Here is a 15,166-nt window from a genome sequence, read left to right as displayed (position 1 = left end):
TAGAACTGACCCTGCAACTTTCCGATTGAAAGACCACCACAGCTGCTCCAGTAAAGCAGAGATATACAGCATACAGCCACAGCACAGTGGAAGCTGGCTTCCCCAATGTTGGGACAATGGCTTGCAGAGTCTGCTCAAGGGTTGTGAGGACAACTGATGTATGAATGGGTTGGTGCGGCCGGAAGCAGGTCATAAGTGGCATATTTCTTGTAAAATAGGAATTAGACTGCTAAGATGCAGTGCAGACGTTGAAACCTCCTGTATTACGATGATCAATAGTGACAGTGCAATGGGCCATTTTCACAGCTCCACTACTTCCTGAAATTAACTGTGCACATTCATTTCCTGTCTTGCATTATTGGCCAAAATGATTAATCCAGGTGTGTCTTGTTGCAGCAGTCTAAACCAGACACACCTGGATTAATCAGTTTGGCCAATAATGTAAGACAGGAAATGAATGTGCACAGCTATTTTCAGGAAGTAGTGGAGCTGTGAAAATTCCCTATTACTCCTGTAGTTCATTTGAGGGCTTGTTGGTAGAGAGCCATAGAGAGATGGGTGTTTGGCAGCTGGAATAATAATTGTAGTTAAGAGTACATTCTAATTTGCAGTCCATTTTAAGTCAAGTAACTGAGGGTTGAAGGTGATTTTCAGAGACTTTTCATTTATTAGGGCGCCACCAACAAACGTGCTTGTGAAAAGAGGCTTTCTCGTCAATATGTTGGGAATTTTGGATACTCTGTGTTTGTGTGCCTTAGGTGTGATGGCAACTTGGCTGACTGCCTCTGGGACAGTAAATCCGAGAAACGCCACAATGAAAAAATATATCCAGTTGAACAATCCGAGGATGTGTCAGGAAAATTAATCATGAAGGAATATTTTTTCAAACATGGAAATGTGCTTTTATTAAATAAAGATAAATTACAATATGTCATTAATGTATAAATAACTTCAGAAAACACTGAAAATTATACCATAACATATCACAGCAATTTTTGCAAAAAAAAAAAAAAAAAAGTGGTCATTAAATAAATGCACATGGTGAAATCCTACTGATGATATATGTGGATGTTGGGCCATCAGTTCTGCTTCAGGACAGTTAAGACAAAAGAGCTTTCTTATGGTACAGCAATTTAATGTACACATCACAAAATCTGAAGGACTAATTGTAAGTTGATGTGAAGTTTCAGTGATGAGTGAGATAGACTGCAAGCAAACAGGCAATATGGATACAAGCATGCACACGTAAACACGGTAGAAACAGAATGATTTGGAACACTGCTTCAAATTTCTGCTCGCGAACCCGACTGCACTAAAACCACAGAATACCACTACAACTTCAGTTGCAGACATCACTTTTCATTTTAAAATCTCACAAACGTGTTTGTTTAAAAATGCTGATTCAAGTTAAATTTGAGAAAAAAAATAGATATGTACTGAAATATTTAAGATTTCTGTTTTGGCATAGTTGTGCTCTACTGCAAACAGTAAATGGCAGCACAGTATAAGTACCTGAAGAAAACTTGGTAAACATGATTACAGCTCAATAATAATAATAATAATAATGATGATAAGATTTTAAATAATTACACCTGCACAAAGAGTGCTGACCACAGGGCTAATACTACTCATTTCTAGTAAACCTGATATTTTAGCACTGACAGCAGCGAAACACCGAAAGTCTGTAAACCTGATCAAACAGAACATCTGAGGAGAACTCGCTGTTTCAGTCAGGTTAACGTGGCAGAGTGCTGCCACCAAGTGGCAAACACCAAGAATTCACTTTTAAAATGTCATCACATAAGCTTTGCATGGCACAAGATACTGAAAACTAGTTTAGGTTCTCTGCTGTTTCCTGTTGTGCAGAAAAAAGATGCAATAATTGTCATATTTGATTAGGGCTAGAAAATGAAAATCAAATGAATGACAAGAAGTGGTTAAGATGCCAAAGGGACATGGTGGCTCTCAAAAGCTCAAATTAAATAGATCAAATCTTGAAATTCAATCTTTATTCTTGAGATCAATGTTAGATAGAATTCTGCTTTTAAATGAGGCTCCAGTCTCGGAGGAACACAGTTCTGATTATTTGGGCATGCTGCTGATTGAAATGAGTGGTTTGTTTTCGGACTTTCTGATGACTTTTTAATTCCATTCAGGTGTGTTGGAGAGAACTGTGGCCGTTCAGGATCAGCATTGCCCTCCTCTGGTCTGATTTGCAGATGCACACTCTGTCAGTGCAGAATAAACGCCATGCACTGTGGAAAAAGACGGCTGAGCTGTGTTGTCCCAAACTGTTTGGTTTTCGTTTGCACTGTTGCGGTGAATCAGGGAATTTGCAGCATACATTACACACTCACACTAATGCCTGCATGAGCGGCATTCTCTGTAGTCTGATTTAAATGTGACTGATGTTGCTCCCACCGTAGTGCACAGGTCTGTGCATGTAAACTATTCCAAAAGGGAAAAAGTCCATCAAAACCAGGACAAGCGAATATTAGAGAAATGTTTGATTTGTTTCCTTTTCGGAGGTGCTTATTAGAGAAGACAGCACAGCTTGTGATGTTTGGTAAGCCCTCCTGACAGTAAAGCCGCAGGGATCCTTTCCTCAAATGAACAGTCGCTGCTGAGAATTTTAAAACGGCATTTTCTCCAGACTGGAATGCAGAGATCGCTGCATGCATCACTGTTTCATGTCGAATCATCATTTTGTTATTTAGAGAAAATAATTTTGTTTGTATGAAATGTAGGCATCAGATGCAAGACAAGACCCAAACTAGAAAATGATCCTCTCACACACATCGTGACGTGGCACTTCCTAAGCTGGACGATTCAAAGAACCAACAAGGCATTGGCAGCGTACAAAAAGTCAACTCTGAAACAAAAGTGGGGGTGTTTGATATGCATGAGGGAGGCGACGGTGAGGAAGAGAGTGAAGGAAAAGGGGACGGTTGGAGTCTGGAGATGAAACAAAACCAGTTTTACAGATTTCAGATATTTTTTCTACACATGCACCAATGCTGTGGTGACAACGATTATAGTATTCTGCAGACTCATCAATCAGCTTCATTGCACGGTTTTCATTCTCACATTGAACTATTCCTCTAGCTGAGAGCCTACAGGTTGCTTTCTTGGGTGTCATTGGAAGAAATGGGGTGCAGACCTCCATTCTCATTCAGTCTCTTGGCACGGTAGGTTTCATAGTGGATGTTATGAGTGACTTCCTTCAAATCTTGCAGGTGAGACCTGGGAAACACACACAAACGAACATGAGTTATTGTTTTGATATTTGTATTTCTGTGCAGGTTGTGAAGACCATCACACAAAACACAGCAGAACTGGAACCATTACTTTTCAAGTAATCATCAATTTAAATGTGGAGAACGGAGCAGGTTTACAAGAGAGTGATTCACTTTCCATTTCAAAATAAAAGCTTCAACGAGAGGGATGCTGGGATTGGCTTTGGAATCAGTGGCAGGGGTTGACTTTGCTCTCACGATGCAGATAAAATGAATAAAAAAATAAAGTTTTTTTTTTATTGTGTCAGATACAAAATCAATACATTAAAAAGAATAAATTCACACATTTATATGACACAATAATAAATAATAACCAAAAATGACCATTTCCTGGTTCCAGGCTTTAAAAGATAAATCAATGTTTTTTTTTTTTTAATAGCTTGGTCAGCCCACTGGAGTTTGGTATGATGTGACTTTTTTTTTTTTAGAGCAGGCCTCCTCTCGGGTGCGCCAAAAGGCTTCAGGTGGGGTGCCGCAGTGGGTTGGGATGTATGCTTCTAAATGAATTAAATAGTAATGAAAAGGAATGAGTGGAAGGAAACACCAAAAGCGTTACAGCAGTTGCAGATTGTTGCAGATAAGCAGATATTTGCCACAATGTGTCTGTTTTACATAATGAACATTTTCTTGAACAACACATTCATATCTTCCAGTCCATTGCTTTGTGGTTTGAATACAAAAAGCCCTTTTACCTGATCAGGAAATCTCTCAGCTGAGCGAACTCACAATGATTGGAATTTTCCACTGAAAAAAAAAAAAAAAAAAGGGAAAACATTTAAATGGGCATTAACATAAACACAGTTGTCTCCAAACCAGAGAAACTCATCAAGTCACCTTCCACAATTCCCCATGCTGTCTTCCTCCCCAGAACTCTTTTGCCATTCACTTGATATTCTTTGTCGCTCCCCACCACAGCGAACGGCATCGTCTCCTGTGGACACAGACACAGTATAGTTCAGTTCTCCACGAAATCTGCCCAAGTTTCATGAGACGAAACAAATACACATCAGTGCTCTGACATTCTGCTTCGAGGACATGACGTATATTTGTGAGAGGGACTGGGTCAAGCTGAGTGCCAGAGACATTTTCCCTTCAGCAGAGGAAAAGACTCATTAGGCAAAAGCTGCACGGAGGCGCTTACTCTGATCTTGTCATTGTCGCTCTTGTCCTCCATGTCATCATCGAACTCTTTCTGTGGGTAAAATTCAATCCCGCTCATCTCCAGCTCCTTCCTCACCTACAAAACGAATCAAAGTAACCATATCCAGCTGTCCACATCTGCAGAGTCTGGGTCTGGAACTGGCCAATAAAAGACACTCAGAGTCAGATTACTGGCGAAACTCACCCTCTGCTTGAACTCCTGCCTCTCCTCGATGGTCATCGTGTCCGCTTTGGCAATAACTGGAATGATGTTGACGGAGTGACTCAGGCGCTTCATGAACTCCAGGTCCAGCTGTCGAAGACTTGAGCAGACAGAGAGGTGAACTGAGCCACGTAGTAGACTGACGCGGTGACACAGTAACGACAACGCAGACTGGAAGTAACTATACAAGATTCACGGCGTGAATGTTCATGAAAAGTGGGCTTGTCACTGGAGAGAGGTTGTGTCTTACTTCCTGTCGGCCTGCACACAAAACATCCAGTCAATCTCGTTCACCCCGGCCAAGAAGGATGAGCCTCTCTGGCAGTAATCCACCAAAGACTGTATCCATTTAACCATTAAGGAGCAATTTCACAGTTGTCAGAGGTATCTAATTGTGAGTTGCTCGGAGGGGAGGAAGGTGTGCGGCGTTTGCAATGTAAAGCAGCGCTCTTGATCTATGGCTTTGCTAATGGGAAATGAAATGTTTCTGGGTAAAGAGACACGAACTCTGCGTGCGCGTCCCTCTCGTTAACACTGGGGATCACTGAAAAACACATCCCTTTTTAAACGGGACGATCAATTATCGCGCGTGCGATCACGACGATAATCTGCAGTTCTGCCGCTGTCTGACTCACGAGTGTCCAGTCGGGGAGATGAAATAGAGGCAGCAGTGCACCCTCGTGTCGGGGATGCGCTTCTTTCTGGTGATGTTGACCTCCTCCTTCAGGAACTTCTCGTACTGCTCATTGATGTACTTGGAAATGGGTTCCCAGCTGTGAGCGAAGAAGAACGGAAAAAATAAATAAATAAATAAATAAATAAATAAATAAGTGGGACAGCCGTGTACTAAAAATACGTCTTTCTGACAGATATGAGGCTTGATCAATGTGGAAAGACCCACCAGTTGTCGTTATTAATTTGGTCGCCAAACCCCGGAGTGTCGACGACTGTCAGCTTCATCTTCACACCACCCTCTTCAATCACTGTGAAGAAAACACACAAACACTTCTTTATTGAGCAGAAACATTTAAACGATGTGAAATGATCCTCAGTGGGTAAGCAAGCGCCCTCTAGTGGTACACGAAGCAAAACAGTGACAACTTCTGAAAAACTGTAATATCAATGAGGTCTGCTGCCTCCTTTAACTGGAAAATGCAGCAGAGAACATAGATGGATGGAAAAATCTTCCAGATCTGTTCAGTTTGAATCAGAGGTGTAAATGATTGGAAACTCCTCCGTTTTCTGGATATGTGGCTGACGAGTTGTCTGGCTGCAGTGGCAGCAGACTGAGGCAGGTTTTTTCAGTAGAACACCTTCATACCAAGCTAGTGGCGGAAAGGCAGTTTAAACTGATTTATGTTGTGAAGGACTGGGCAGTTTTTCACTTTCCATCATTTCAGACAGGTCAAAGACAATGTGAGCGACAATGTGTGCTTCTCACAAAGTCACTGAATATCTCACCGCAAAATAATTAAAACTAAGAAAGGGAGGTTTGTGAAATGACTTCTTTTCTCTTAAAAAAAAAGAATGTATTTTTTAAATATTAGAGCTTTGAAAATGGCCGTCGAGGCATGAAAATTATCAATATTTTGTCAAATATTCTATGTAGACTGAGGCTGCACAGTAGTGGTTAGCACTTACACCTCACCATGGGAGGTTCTCCAGTTTGAGTCCAGGTTATGTTTGGGTTCTTTCAATCTGAAGTTTGTTCTCCCTGAGTGTGTGTGTGTGTGTGTGTGTGTGTGTGTGTGTGTGTGTGTGTGTGTGTGTGTGTGTGTGTGTGTGTGTGTTTTTTGTACCAGTAACTTCACTTTCCTTCAGCAATCAAACAAGAATTCTGAGCCTAACTGTTGACTGTTGGTGTCCATATGAGTGTGGTTGTCTGTCCTGTGATGGACAGGTGACCAGTCCAAACCACACTCGCCTACAGTCAGCTCGGATTGGCTGCAGTACTCAATGACCATCAAATGGATAAATCAGAATGGAGGATGGCTATGACTAAACTAAGTTCCAGCTAAAATCGGACAGATTTCATGTACAGTAATGGACTTTTTTCATCAAATCATACAGGTCTGCTATCTAAGTTAAGTGTCCATGTTTGCAGTGATTGTAACATTGTAAGACATGGCATTGGCAAATGACACCACATTTCTGCTGGCAGCACATGTGACCGACAACAGCGTCATAATGTCAGGTCAACGCCAACCGCAGGCGATGCGGGCATTATCATCTACACTGTAGTAGGAAAACACTGAGCTGCGTACGAGGCTCTGACATGACCGGTTTGACATTATTCCTCACTGTAGTGAGCCAACAAAGACGTGCAAATGCTAATGCAGCTGCTTGGCTCGTCCCGGGAGCTGTAATGAGTGCGATCCTGCAGGCTACACACTGTGGAGTCTCACACCAGTTTCAGAAATGACATGCAAAACCGTCTGCCACAGCGAACGGCTTCAAAGTGACACTGAGGGACGGAAGCTGAAGTCAGACCCTGTGAAATGTTGGAGATAATGAAGGTCTTCTTCTATACTGTGGATAAACTAAAGCTCCTCTTGAATGAAAATCACACCTGATGGTTATGACAGAATGCTTTCAGCTGCACTGCCTTTGCTGTCTTGTCAGCTGTACTGTCTGTGCATTAGGCTGGACGAACTCCAGACCTGCCATCCCTCCCTTTGTGAAGCTCACCTCTGATACCGGCAGAAATGGAGCTGAGAGTAGTGAAGCTCTTAACAGCTGTAAGGCTCGTGCCCTTTCATCCCGTGATATTCTATTATCATGAAAATGCAACAGCGGACCAAGACAGAGTGGCTCAGAACACGGGGAAAAGGGGTTCTGCAGGATTACCGGAGCGAAGTGAGACAAAGGAGACAACTCTCCATCTGTCAAATAAAAGTTAAAAATGACTGCTTTGATCTCTGATCTGATTTGATCAAATACTGCGTAGGCTGAACATAAACAAGCCTGCCAAAATCTGCCTAACAGAAAAAAAAACAAAAAAAACAAACACCTTTTCACTTCGGCCTCGCACTGAAAGAGCTTTACAGACAGGATTGATCGATGTGCGACAAATAAAAGCTCTCAGCAATCTGGAGCCAGAACAATGCACACTGGCCAGACTAATTACTATTTGTCCTGGAGTAATCAGAAGCGTCAGTCATAAAGGACCTGCAGCAACGGCTCAAGCTTTGCATTACAGAACATATCAGTAGAAAACTCCTTATTTTACCAGAAGATCGCTCACATAATACGTATAGATGACGTGTTACGGTTAATAGCTTAATAGCCTTTCTATGAAGTGTTAGCACTTAAATTATATTTCATGGAAATGGACACAACGTCATCTGAATAAGATCACTGGACTGATTAAATTCTTTCAGTGTCACAGCAGATTAAAAAAAAAAACCTTTCACAAGTGAGATGTGAGGATTCCTAAAATAATGTGACAGTCAGGGAGTCTAAAAATCTGAACTATTAACATTGAGAGCTGAATTATTTTCTTCTTTTTGCTGCTGTTAACTACTAATTGACATTTCCCCTTTAATTTATGTAGTTTGAGGATGGAAGGTCTACTCGGCTAATTCATAAACCAAGTGATTCAATACGGGCTCACATGAGAAATCATGTCGAACAGAGGATGAGCAATGGCCAGAGAGGAGAAATCTCCTCTATGTTGTTTTAAGAGGCTACTTTGTTACGATTAAAGCAACCAGAGGAGGTATGTAAAGTGATGTTCATGTCTGATAACATTATAAATCACTATAAATCAGGATCAGTCTAATGTGAGGATTTCTCTGGCTTCCTGACTGAAGGCTGTTGGAAACTGTCTCATCTGACTGCAGCTTTTCGTCTCGACTCCCTGCTGCTGCCGCTGGCTCTCGTCTACTATCCAGGCAAAGCAGAGCTCATCTCAAATGAGCCTATTTATACACACTACTTAGCCTGTGTTCCTATTCAGATTTCATTATTCCTCCTCCTGTCAGCTCGGTGAGGCCAGTCCCTTGATTTCAATATTACAATGATCTTTTTTTGTTGTTGTTCCTGTTCTGAAACTTCAATTGAAAAATCCCACTTTATGACCACTGACAAGGGACACAAACTGTCTTTTATTCACTGTGCAATAACAAATAGTGCAACAGCAGAAAGTCCTTCCTCATTATTCAGTCATCAGTGGGCAAAATTCAAGGCTGAAATATTTATTTAGTGTCAATCTTTTAAGCTAGAGAGAGTTGGAAAAACAAAACTTCTTTTTGCTTTTTTTGGGGTGAACAGCTAGCCGTGTGATGTTGACATAAATCAGACAGGTTTTCAAACAGATTTCGATATGATACACAGTACAATTACAAAACACAATGTTCTCTATGGACAGGGAAAGTAAATAAACAATCAAAGTGCCTGACGGAGAGGCAGAAGTTGGCTCATGCATACAGAGCTCATTTGGAAATAAATAATGAACTGTCTTGGCAGCTTCCAGGCTGCACTGTGTGCTACACTGGGCTTTTAAAAACATGGCCAGTGACCGGTAATTTCTCTGCGTGGCTTCAAAAGCACAACAGGATCTCTTTCCTGACACTCACCATGAGACACCGACTTGATCTCCACAGTTTTGGGGATCTTCTCATCACGAGACCATCCCGCACTCCTCCTGCTCACCTGGGACTTGAATAAAGTGTTGACCAAGGTGGACTTTCCCAGACCACTGTGACCTGAAGCAATGGAAACACTGAATGAGTTCAGAGGAAAGAAACACTGTTGAAGAACGAAGGGAGAAAGCACAACGCTGTGACTGACCGACTACCATGATATTGAAGTCAAAGCCAGTCTTCATAGTTTTCTTTCTCATCTGCTCAATGATGGTGTCAATGCCAATGTAGCCCAGAAGGGCGGATCCGCCGGTGGAGGCGTGGGAGCCGCTGTGACCGTGACCTCCGCTGTGGGCGGCAGTGTGAGCTGCGGCGTGGCCAACGCCGTGACCCACACCGTGACCTAGAGCATGACTGCCGCCGTGGCTCGGACCGTGACTCCCAATAGGAACTGGGATGGCGCTTGGAGGGGGGGCGGGGCCGCTGCTTCCTCCGATGCTCGGGACCTGGGGTGGAAACGGGCTGGAAGGGGAAGGAACCCCCACATTTGGAGGCTTGGCAGGGACGGCTGGTTTGGGTCTGACCTCTGGAGGCACTACGTCTGACATGTCTGCAGGAGAGGAGAAAGATAAATGACATTGGGAAAAGGAAGGAAGAGGAAGTAGGCCAGTGGAGGAGGGGAGTCCTCTTTCCTCTTGTGCTATATTGAAGAAATGGGTTGTTTAGCAGGCTTACACAGTTGGTTCACCCAAATGACCAGAAATAGCCACTCCAACAGTTGTGATTTCATTTCCTCGACTTCTGAGAGTTCAATTTCTGGAGAACAGATGTTTCTAAAAAGAGATGAGGGTATAGTTTTGTAACTATAACTGAGTATGTGCTAACTACAGGAAGTGAACTACTAGCAGCTGCTACACATTAAATAAAGTACCGTCGAATTCTGCTTTTTGACACTCGGTTACGCTGACTTAGCAATGATGACTCACCGATTTAAATCCACAACAATCACTGCAGATGCATAATGGTGTTGGACAGAGTTCACAGTGGGCACAGTAGTCTATCAGCTGTTATCACATTATGTTAGCACTGTAATCCAAGCACGTGGATTGTGATTACAGTTTTGCAGCCCAGTTCAATCATTAATCAAACTCATGCCTTGTGTTACTCACATTCGTCAATTATCTACATGGTCTGCTAAACAAATTAGCCTTTCATGCACACTAAAGTCACACCCTTGTGCACGACTGTGAAGACTTCTTGTCACATCACTCCAGGGAGAGTTATTGTAGGGAGTTGGAGAGAAATGGCAGCATCTGCTCCAACTGTAGAGGGTGAACAGATGGACATTAGGCTACTTCACACTTGTTCTGCAAATGAACAATATGACAGTTCAGATGAGCACTGATTCAATGTGACTTCTGTGGCCTCATCGCCATCAGCGTTGGTCTAATCTTTTTAGTAGTCTAATAAACTGTGCGATAAAAATACCTGATGCATGTCCTCTATGTGACAAGAAGCATTTCTGCTCATATGAGGGCATCTAACAACAATCACATCACTGGCTCAATCAAGTGTCTACATTTATTGAAAAGCCACACCAATCACAAAAACTTCCTCACAGCCTCCACATTACTGATTGAACACCTACTCAGGAGTGCCAAGAAGTTGAAATGACAAATCAGTCAATATATGCTAATAAGAGATGTATCTACACTGACAAAAGACATTTAAAGGTCAATCAAATAAAAAGGTTTTCCACCGAACAGTGCTTGTAAACTTATTTAGTAGGCGGTGTTCTGCTGAGAACATCATCTTGGAACAGTAAAAAAGTGAAACAGGAAGAAGATCAGTATTTATATAATAATCTGACTGGGTTATAAGAGGCAATACTGGAAAGTAGACCAAATCTAGGTCATCCATCCATCTATCCATCCTCTTCACTGCTTCATCCTGTGCATGGTCTCAAGGCGCTGGAGCCAATCCCAGCTAATTATGGGCGAGGGCAGGGTACTTCCCTGGCCAATCACTAGTCCATCATACAGAGACAGACAACTATACACACTCACATTGAGGACAATATTCCCATACTCTTTTGATGTTCAACAAATTAGGTAATTGTTTTAGCAAAAAAAGAAAACAATTTGACTGTGTTGCATTATGTCTCAGACATGGATGCCGTTCCGCTTCAAACACTACCTGCACGTCTTTATATAGAGCATGTCCAATGAACCGAGCCTTTGAGAGAAGCAAACAGTGTGGTCAGATGGTAAGAGGCTGCTGAGCCAAGATGCTGCAAACCTCAGCCCTGCAGGGTGTAAACAGGGAGCAGCCTGAGAGCAGCCTGCTGCTGCTGCTGCCATGCTTTCAGTGCTGGATGCAGATCGCACAGGTCAGGGAGGCAGTGGCTGTCACTTCCACTCACAACACTCAGTGCTCATGCAGCTCCGCCACGGTCTCTGGCCGCCCCTCTCCTCCTTGGTGCCTTCATGCATGCACGTACACTATATTCACATCTCATCAGTCCTGCTGCACGCCCCCCTGCAACCCATTCGGAAGCAAATATTGTGGAAAATTCCAAACATTAACATTCAGAAACACCATCACTGATTGTGCTCTATTGTTGCTCCAGTGGCATGACAGGTATGTTTCTTAAGGTTTCCCCCCTTTAGGAAAATATTCCCTAAATGCACATGAATGTTAAACACAGGAGAGTGTTGGCACGAGGCAGCGCTACAAACGCAGCTTCTATCTGCTTCTACACAACATAGAAGGCTGGCTCCATCCCAGCCCCTCGACCCCATTGTCTCCAGTCATGCTGGATAATAACGTGAAGGCTCGCTAGCTGCTAGCAGGCTAACCGTCGGCTCGGTGCTCCCTCACTTACCGATTCTGGTTCAACCGACCTGTGAACGTGGTCGAGGACACGGCGCGCTCTTCTCAAACGTCCACGCTCGCTTCGGAACAAGGAGCAAACAATGTATATCCAAAACGAGAGATAATGAGAGGAGGCGCGGTCATGTGATGAGCCCGGGTACCTCTCCTCTCCTCCCCTCCGGCCGCGAGCCCCCCTTTCCCGTTGCCAAGGCGACAGAGGACAGGGAGTGGGGAGATGCAGCGCGCATGCGCAGTGCAGCTTCACTTACAGGGGCATTTCTTTAATAACACTGACAGGCTATTTATAGGTAGTTTTTTACAGTTTTAGAATCAGATTACTTTTTTTCTGGTCTTGCTCTTCATCATCCTCATAATTTTTTTTTGGGGGGGTGTAATGTCTTATGAGGTGTGAATTAAAGGAAATTAATAAACTAAGTAATTATACTTGATAATACTAGGCGATTCATAGACTTCATTATTCTAAAGCAAACTTGTACAAAATTTGTCCTGATTTATCTCCATTGTATATGAGGTGGGGTACTTGGTAATGTGGCGAGTGTGTGTGTGTGTGTGTGTGTGTGTGTCTGTGTGTGGTATGTGGGTATGCAGAGAACATTCCTCCTATGGGATTGTCCTAATATTCATAATTTTTGGTGCACCATTTTTCAGTGGTACTCCACTGTACTTAATCATCATATTGATCCTGATCCACATAGAGCTCTTTTTGGATTTTTTTTCAAAGATGGAAAAAAATAATTACAGTGCATGCTCTGCTTTGATGCTTTGACAAATGGCATGATAGAGCTAAATGATGCATTTTGAAAAGATGGACCTCTGACTTTACTCCTGCTTTTAAAAACTGGTTAAGTGAGTTAACAGGTATTTTGCATATGGAAAATCGGAGATATGTTCTGTGGAATAAGCCACAAAAATTTCGAAGAATCTGCTTCTTCAGATAAAACATTAATGGTCATGAGGCCTTTGATGGCATGCGCTCACCCTTCTGACACATATAGAGGAACTATGCTCCTTTTGTTCTTCTGTGTTGTGTCACTAAAACCTTCAGAAATATTGTGTCGTTGTGCATTGTCCAATGTGTCTGTTTGGCTGTTTGAGGGTGTGAGCCATTTGAGCATATTGTTGTAGCTCTTACTGTTTTTGTTATGTATGCATTCTGTAAATATGAAAAAGTTCCAAGCACATGTTGGGGTGGGGGGTGGGGTTTGAGTTACTTTTTGCCACTGTTATCAAAAAAGCAACAACTATGTTTTATTGTTGTCCACATAAACATGATTTTATATCAGCTATATTCTTTACCCTCCTCATTTTTGATACCTGCACAATCAGTTGTTGCTCTATGGTTGGGCCTGTTAAGAATTTATTGCTGTCAACATTAGTAGCATTTGTGATAACAGTTCATTCATGTAGTTAGTGTAAAGCTTTCGTCCCTCCATGACAAACTGTAACTTCAATGCAATATAAACAATAATCAGATGATTGTGAGTTGATTTTGTTGTGTTTAGACTCTGCAACAACCACAAAGGCTTGAAAATTTCATGATAAAGAGCTGTCTTTGCTCACAGAAATACATGTTTTTCTTGTTCTCTCTTGAAACAATAGCCTTGTGCAGTGGATCAAGCTAAATGTAACTGATACCAGTCCCTGCACTGATGGAAACCGCCAGAAAAAGCTGTTGCATGAACTTGCATTTGAGTTTGTTTGGCAAAACAAATACTGGACAGTTTTCCCTTCTGCTGGCCTCTGAAGACAATTCACATTAAACCACATGACCTTTTTCAGCTGGACTCCACACCACTAATGGTCGTTCAGTATGCAGCTTGTGCTGCACGGAGAGAAACTGTTTCACTTTGAAGCCAAAAACTCTGTAACTCTACATCGTGTTATCTTCTTGGCCCCATGGTGTGTGTGTCTGTAATCCCCAAGACACACACACACCAAGACCTCATGGTTTTGGGGTTTCTTTGATATATAAATCTTGAGATATTGGTGAATAATTTACAGGCACAATACAGATTTTACAAAGAGCAACAGCACTGTATTTATTAGTGTTGTTGTGATATTATATCAGCTTCATTCATAAGTATATAACAGAGCTGTGTCGCAGTACTCACAATTCAGCTCACAGTTGTTCTCCTGTCGCCCCTCCTGCGCCTCCCTTTCTCTATGTTTTCATCAAGTTTGTATTTGGTGGGTCTTCCTAGACCTTTCACTTTGACAGTCTGCTAACCAACGCTGTCACGTTCCTCTGCATGTCTGTTACTTCACTGATAAGGAGCTGCGTCTTCAATCCTCTTTGACCACCCCCTCAGCTGGGCCCCCCCTCCCCCCAAACCCCGTTGATTAAAAATGACTAAACTCCTACACCGAATGAAAACAGGAGATGAAAGACTCCCTGTCGTCTCGTCTCTGATTAATTTGCCGACTTCGGTTCAGTGAAAGTCTTTCATGTGGTTTGAATGTCTTTGTACTCACCAACATACACTGAACCCGGGTAGTACATGGTGACATAATAGGGGTCTTCTGCGTCCTCCTTGATAAACGATCTCTCTCCCGCGGAGTTTTTCAGCTGATTTGGTGGAAGCGACGCTGTTTTTGTCTCTTCCGGTCGCTGGTGTACTCTGTGTTGTCCCTGGGGCGGCGAGGCAAAGACCCCCTTTGAACTGGTGCCAGAGCAGTCCGTGTTGAGTGGGCAGTGCATCACAGATGGGGCCCAGCTCGTCATGCATTTTCCTGAGGGATGTTCTGGTAGCTCTACCGGCGTTTCAGCTGGTGCTAAAATATGTGGGCGATTCAGTCCCATGTCACTGACATTCACCTCTTTGTGGGTTTTATCTGTGCGAGGAGGCTGATCCTGATCAGAGGGATGTATTTTGGATTGAAGGTCAGCGTTTGAAAAGGGACGACCGAACGATGCTGGGCATTCGACAGCAGCAGGACAGAAAGCCTCCTGGGCCTGAGGTGCCACCTGACATGTTTTAAGTCGATGTAATCTGTATGCACACTGGGAAGCCTCCATTTCTGGATCAATG

General features: G+C 42.9%; 1 protein-coding gene across 5 annotated transcripts; it reads right to left on the bottom strand.

The window, feature by feature from the left end:
- Positions 1 to 2,304: 2,304 nt before the first annotated feature.
- septin3 (septin 3) lies at positions 2,305 to 14,730 on the bottom strand. Of its 5 annotated transcripts, none has more exons than XM_030093749.1 (10): positions 14,610 to 14,730; positions 9,451 to 9,852; positions 9,237 to 9,365; positions 5,561 to 5,642; positions 5,295 to 5,432; positions 4,642 to 4,759; positions 4,438 to 4,533; positions 4,131 to 4,227; positions 3,989 to 4,040; positions 2,305 to 3,243 (listed from the first exon to the last, which is right to left on the bottom strand). In XM_030093749.1, the coding sequence occupies exons 1-10, from the start codon at positions 14,635 to 14,637 to the stop codon at positions 3,114 to 3,116; spliced, it is 1,272 nt and encodes a 423-aa protein (XP_029949609.1). In that variant the 5' UTR covers positions 14,638 to 14,730; the 3' UTR covers positions 2,305 to 3,113. The 5 variants fall into 5 exon arrangements, with proteins under 5 accessions (XP_029949609.1, XP_029949612.1, XP_029949613.1 ...); XM_030093752.1 differs by lacking the exon at positions 14,610 to 14,730 and adding an exon at positions 14,249 to 14,385; XM_030093753.1 differs by lacking the exon at positions 14,610 to 14,730 and adding an exon at positions 12,127 to 12,292.
- Positions 14,731 to 15,166: the final 436 nt, after the last annotated feature.

This window comes from Salarias fasciatus, chromosome 6, assembly GCF_902148845.1.
Source record: "Salarias fasciatus chromosome 6, fSalaFa1.1, whole genome shotgun sequence".
Classification (NCBI taxonomy): domain Eukaryota; kingdom Metazoa; phylum Chordata; class Actinopteri; order Blenniiformes; family Blenniidae; genus Salarias; species Salarias fasciatus.
Note: the sequence above shows the minus strand (reverse complement) of the source record. Positions and strands in the feature narration are given on the sequence as shown.

Bases quoted from the DNA above. Each gene is read 5' to 3' on its own strand.
- septin3 (XM_030093750.1), bottom strand. From the start codon at position 11,734: ATGCATGAAGGCACCAAGGAGGAGAGGGGCGGCCAGAGACCGTGGCGG. The intron at 9,853-11,664 runs GTGAGTGGAAGT...CCTCTCCTGCAG, and splicing joins CTGCATGAGCACTGAGTGTT to ACATGTCAGACGTAGTGCCT. The intron at 4,041-4,130 runs GTGACTTGATGA...TTTTTTTTTCAG, and splicing joins AGCATGGGGAATTGTGGAAG to TGGAAAATTCCAATCATTGT.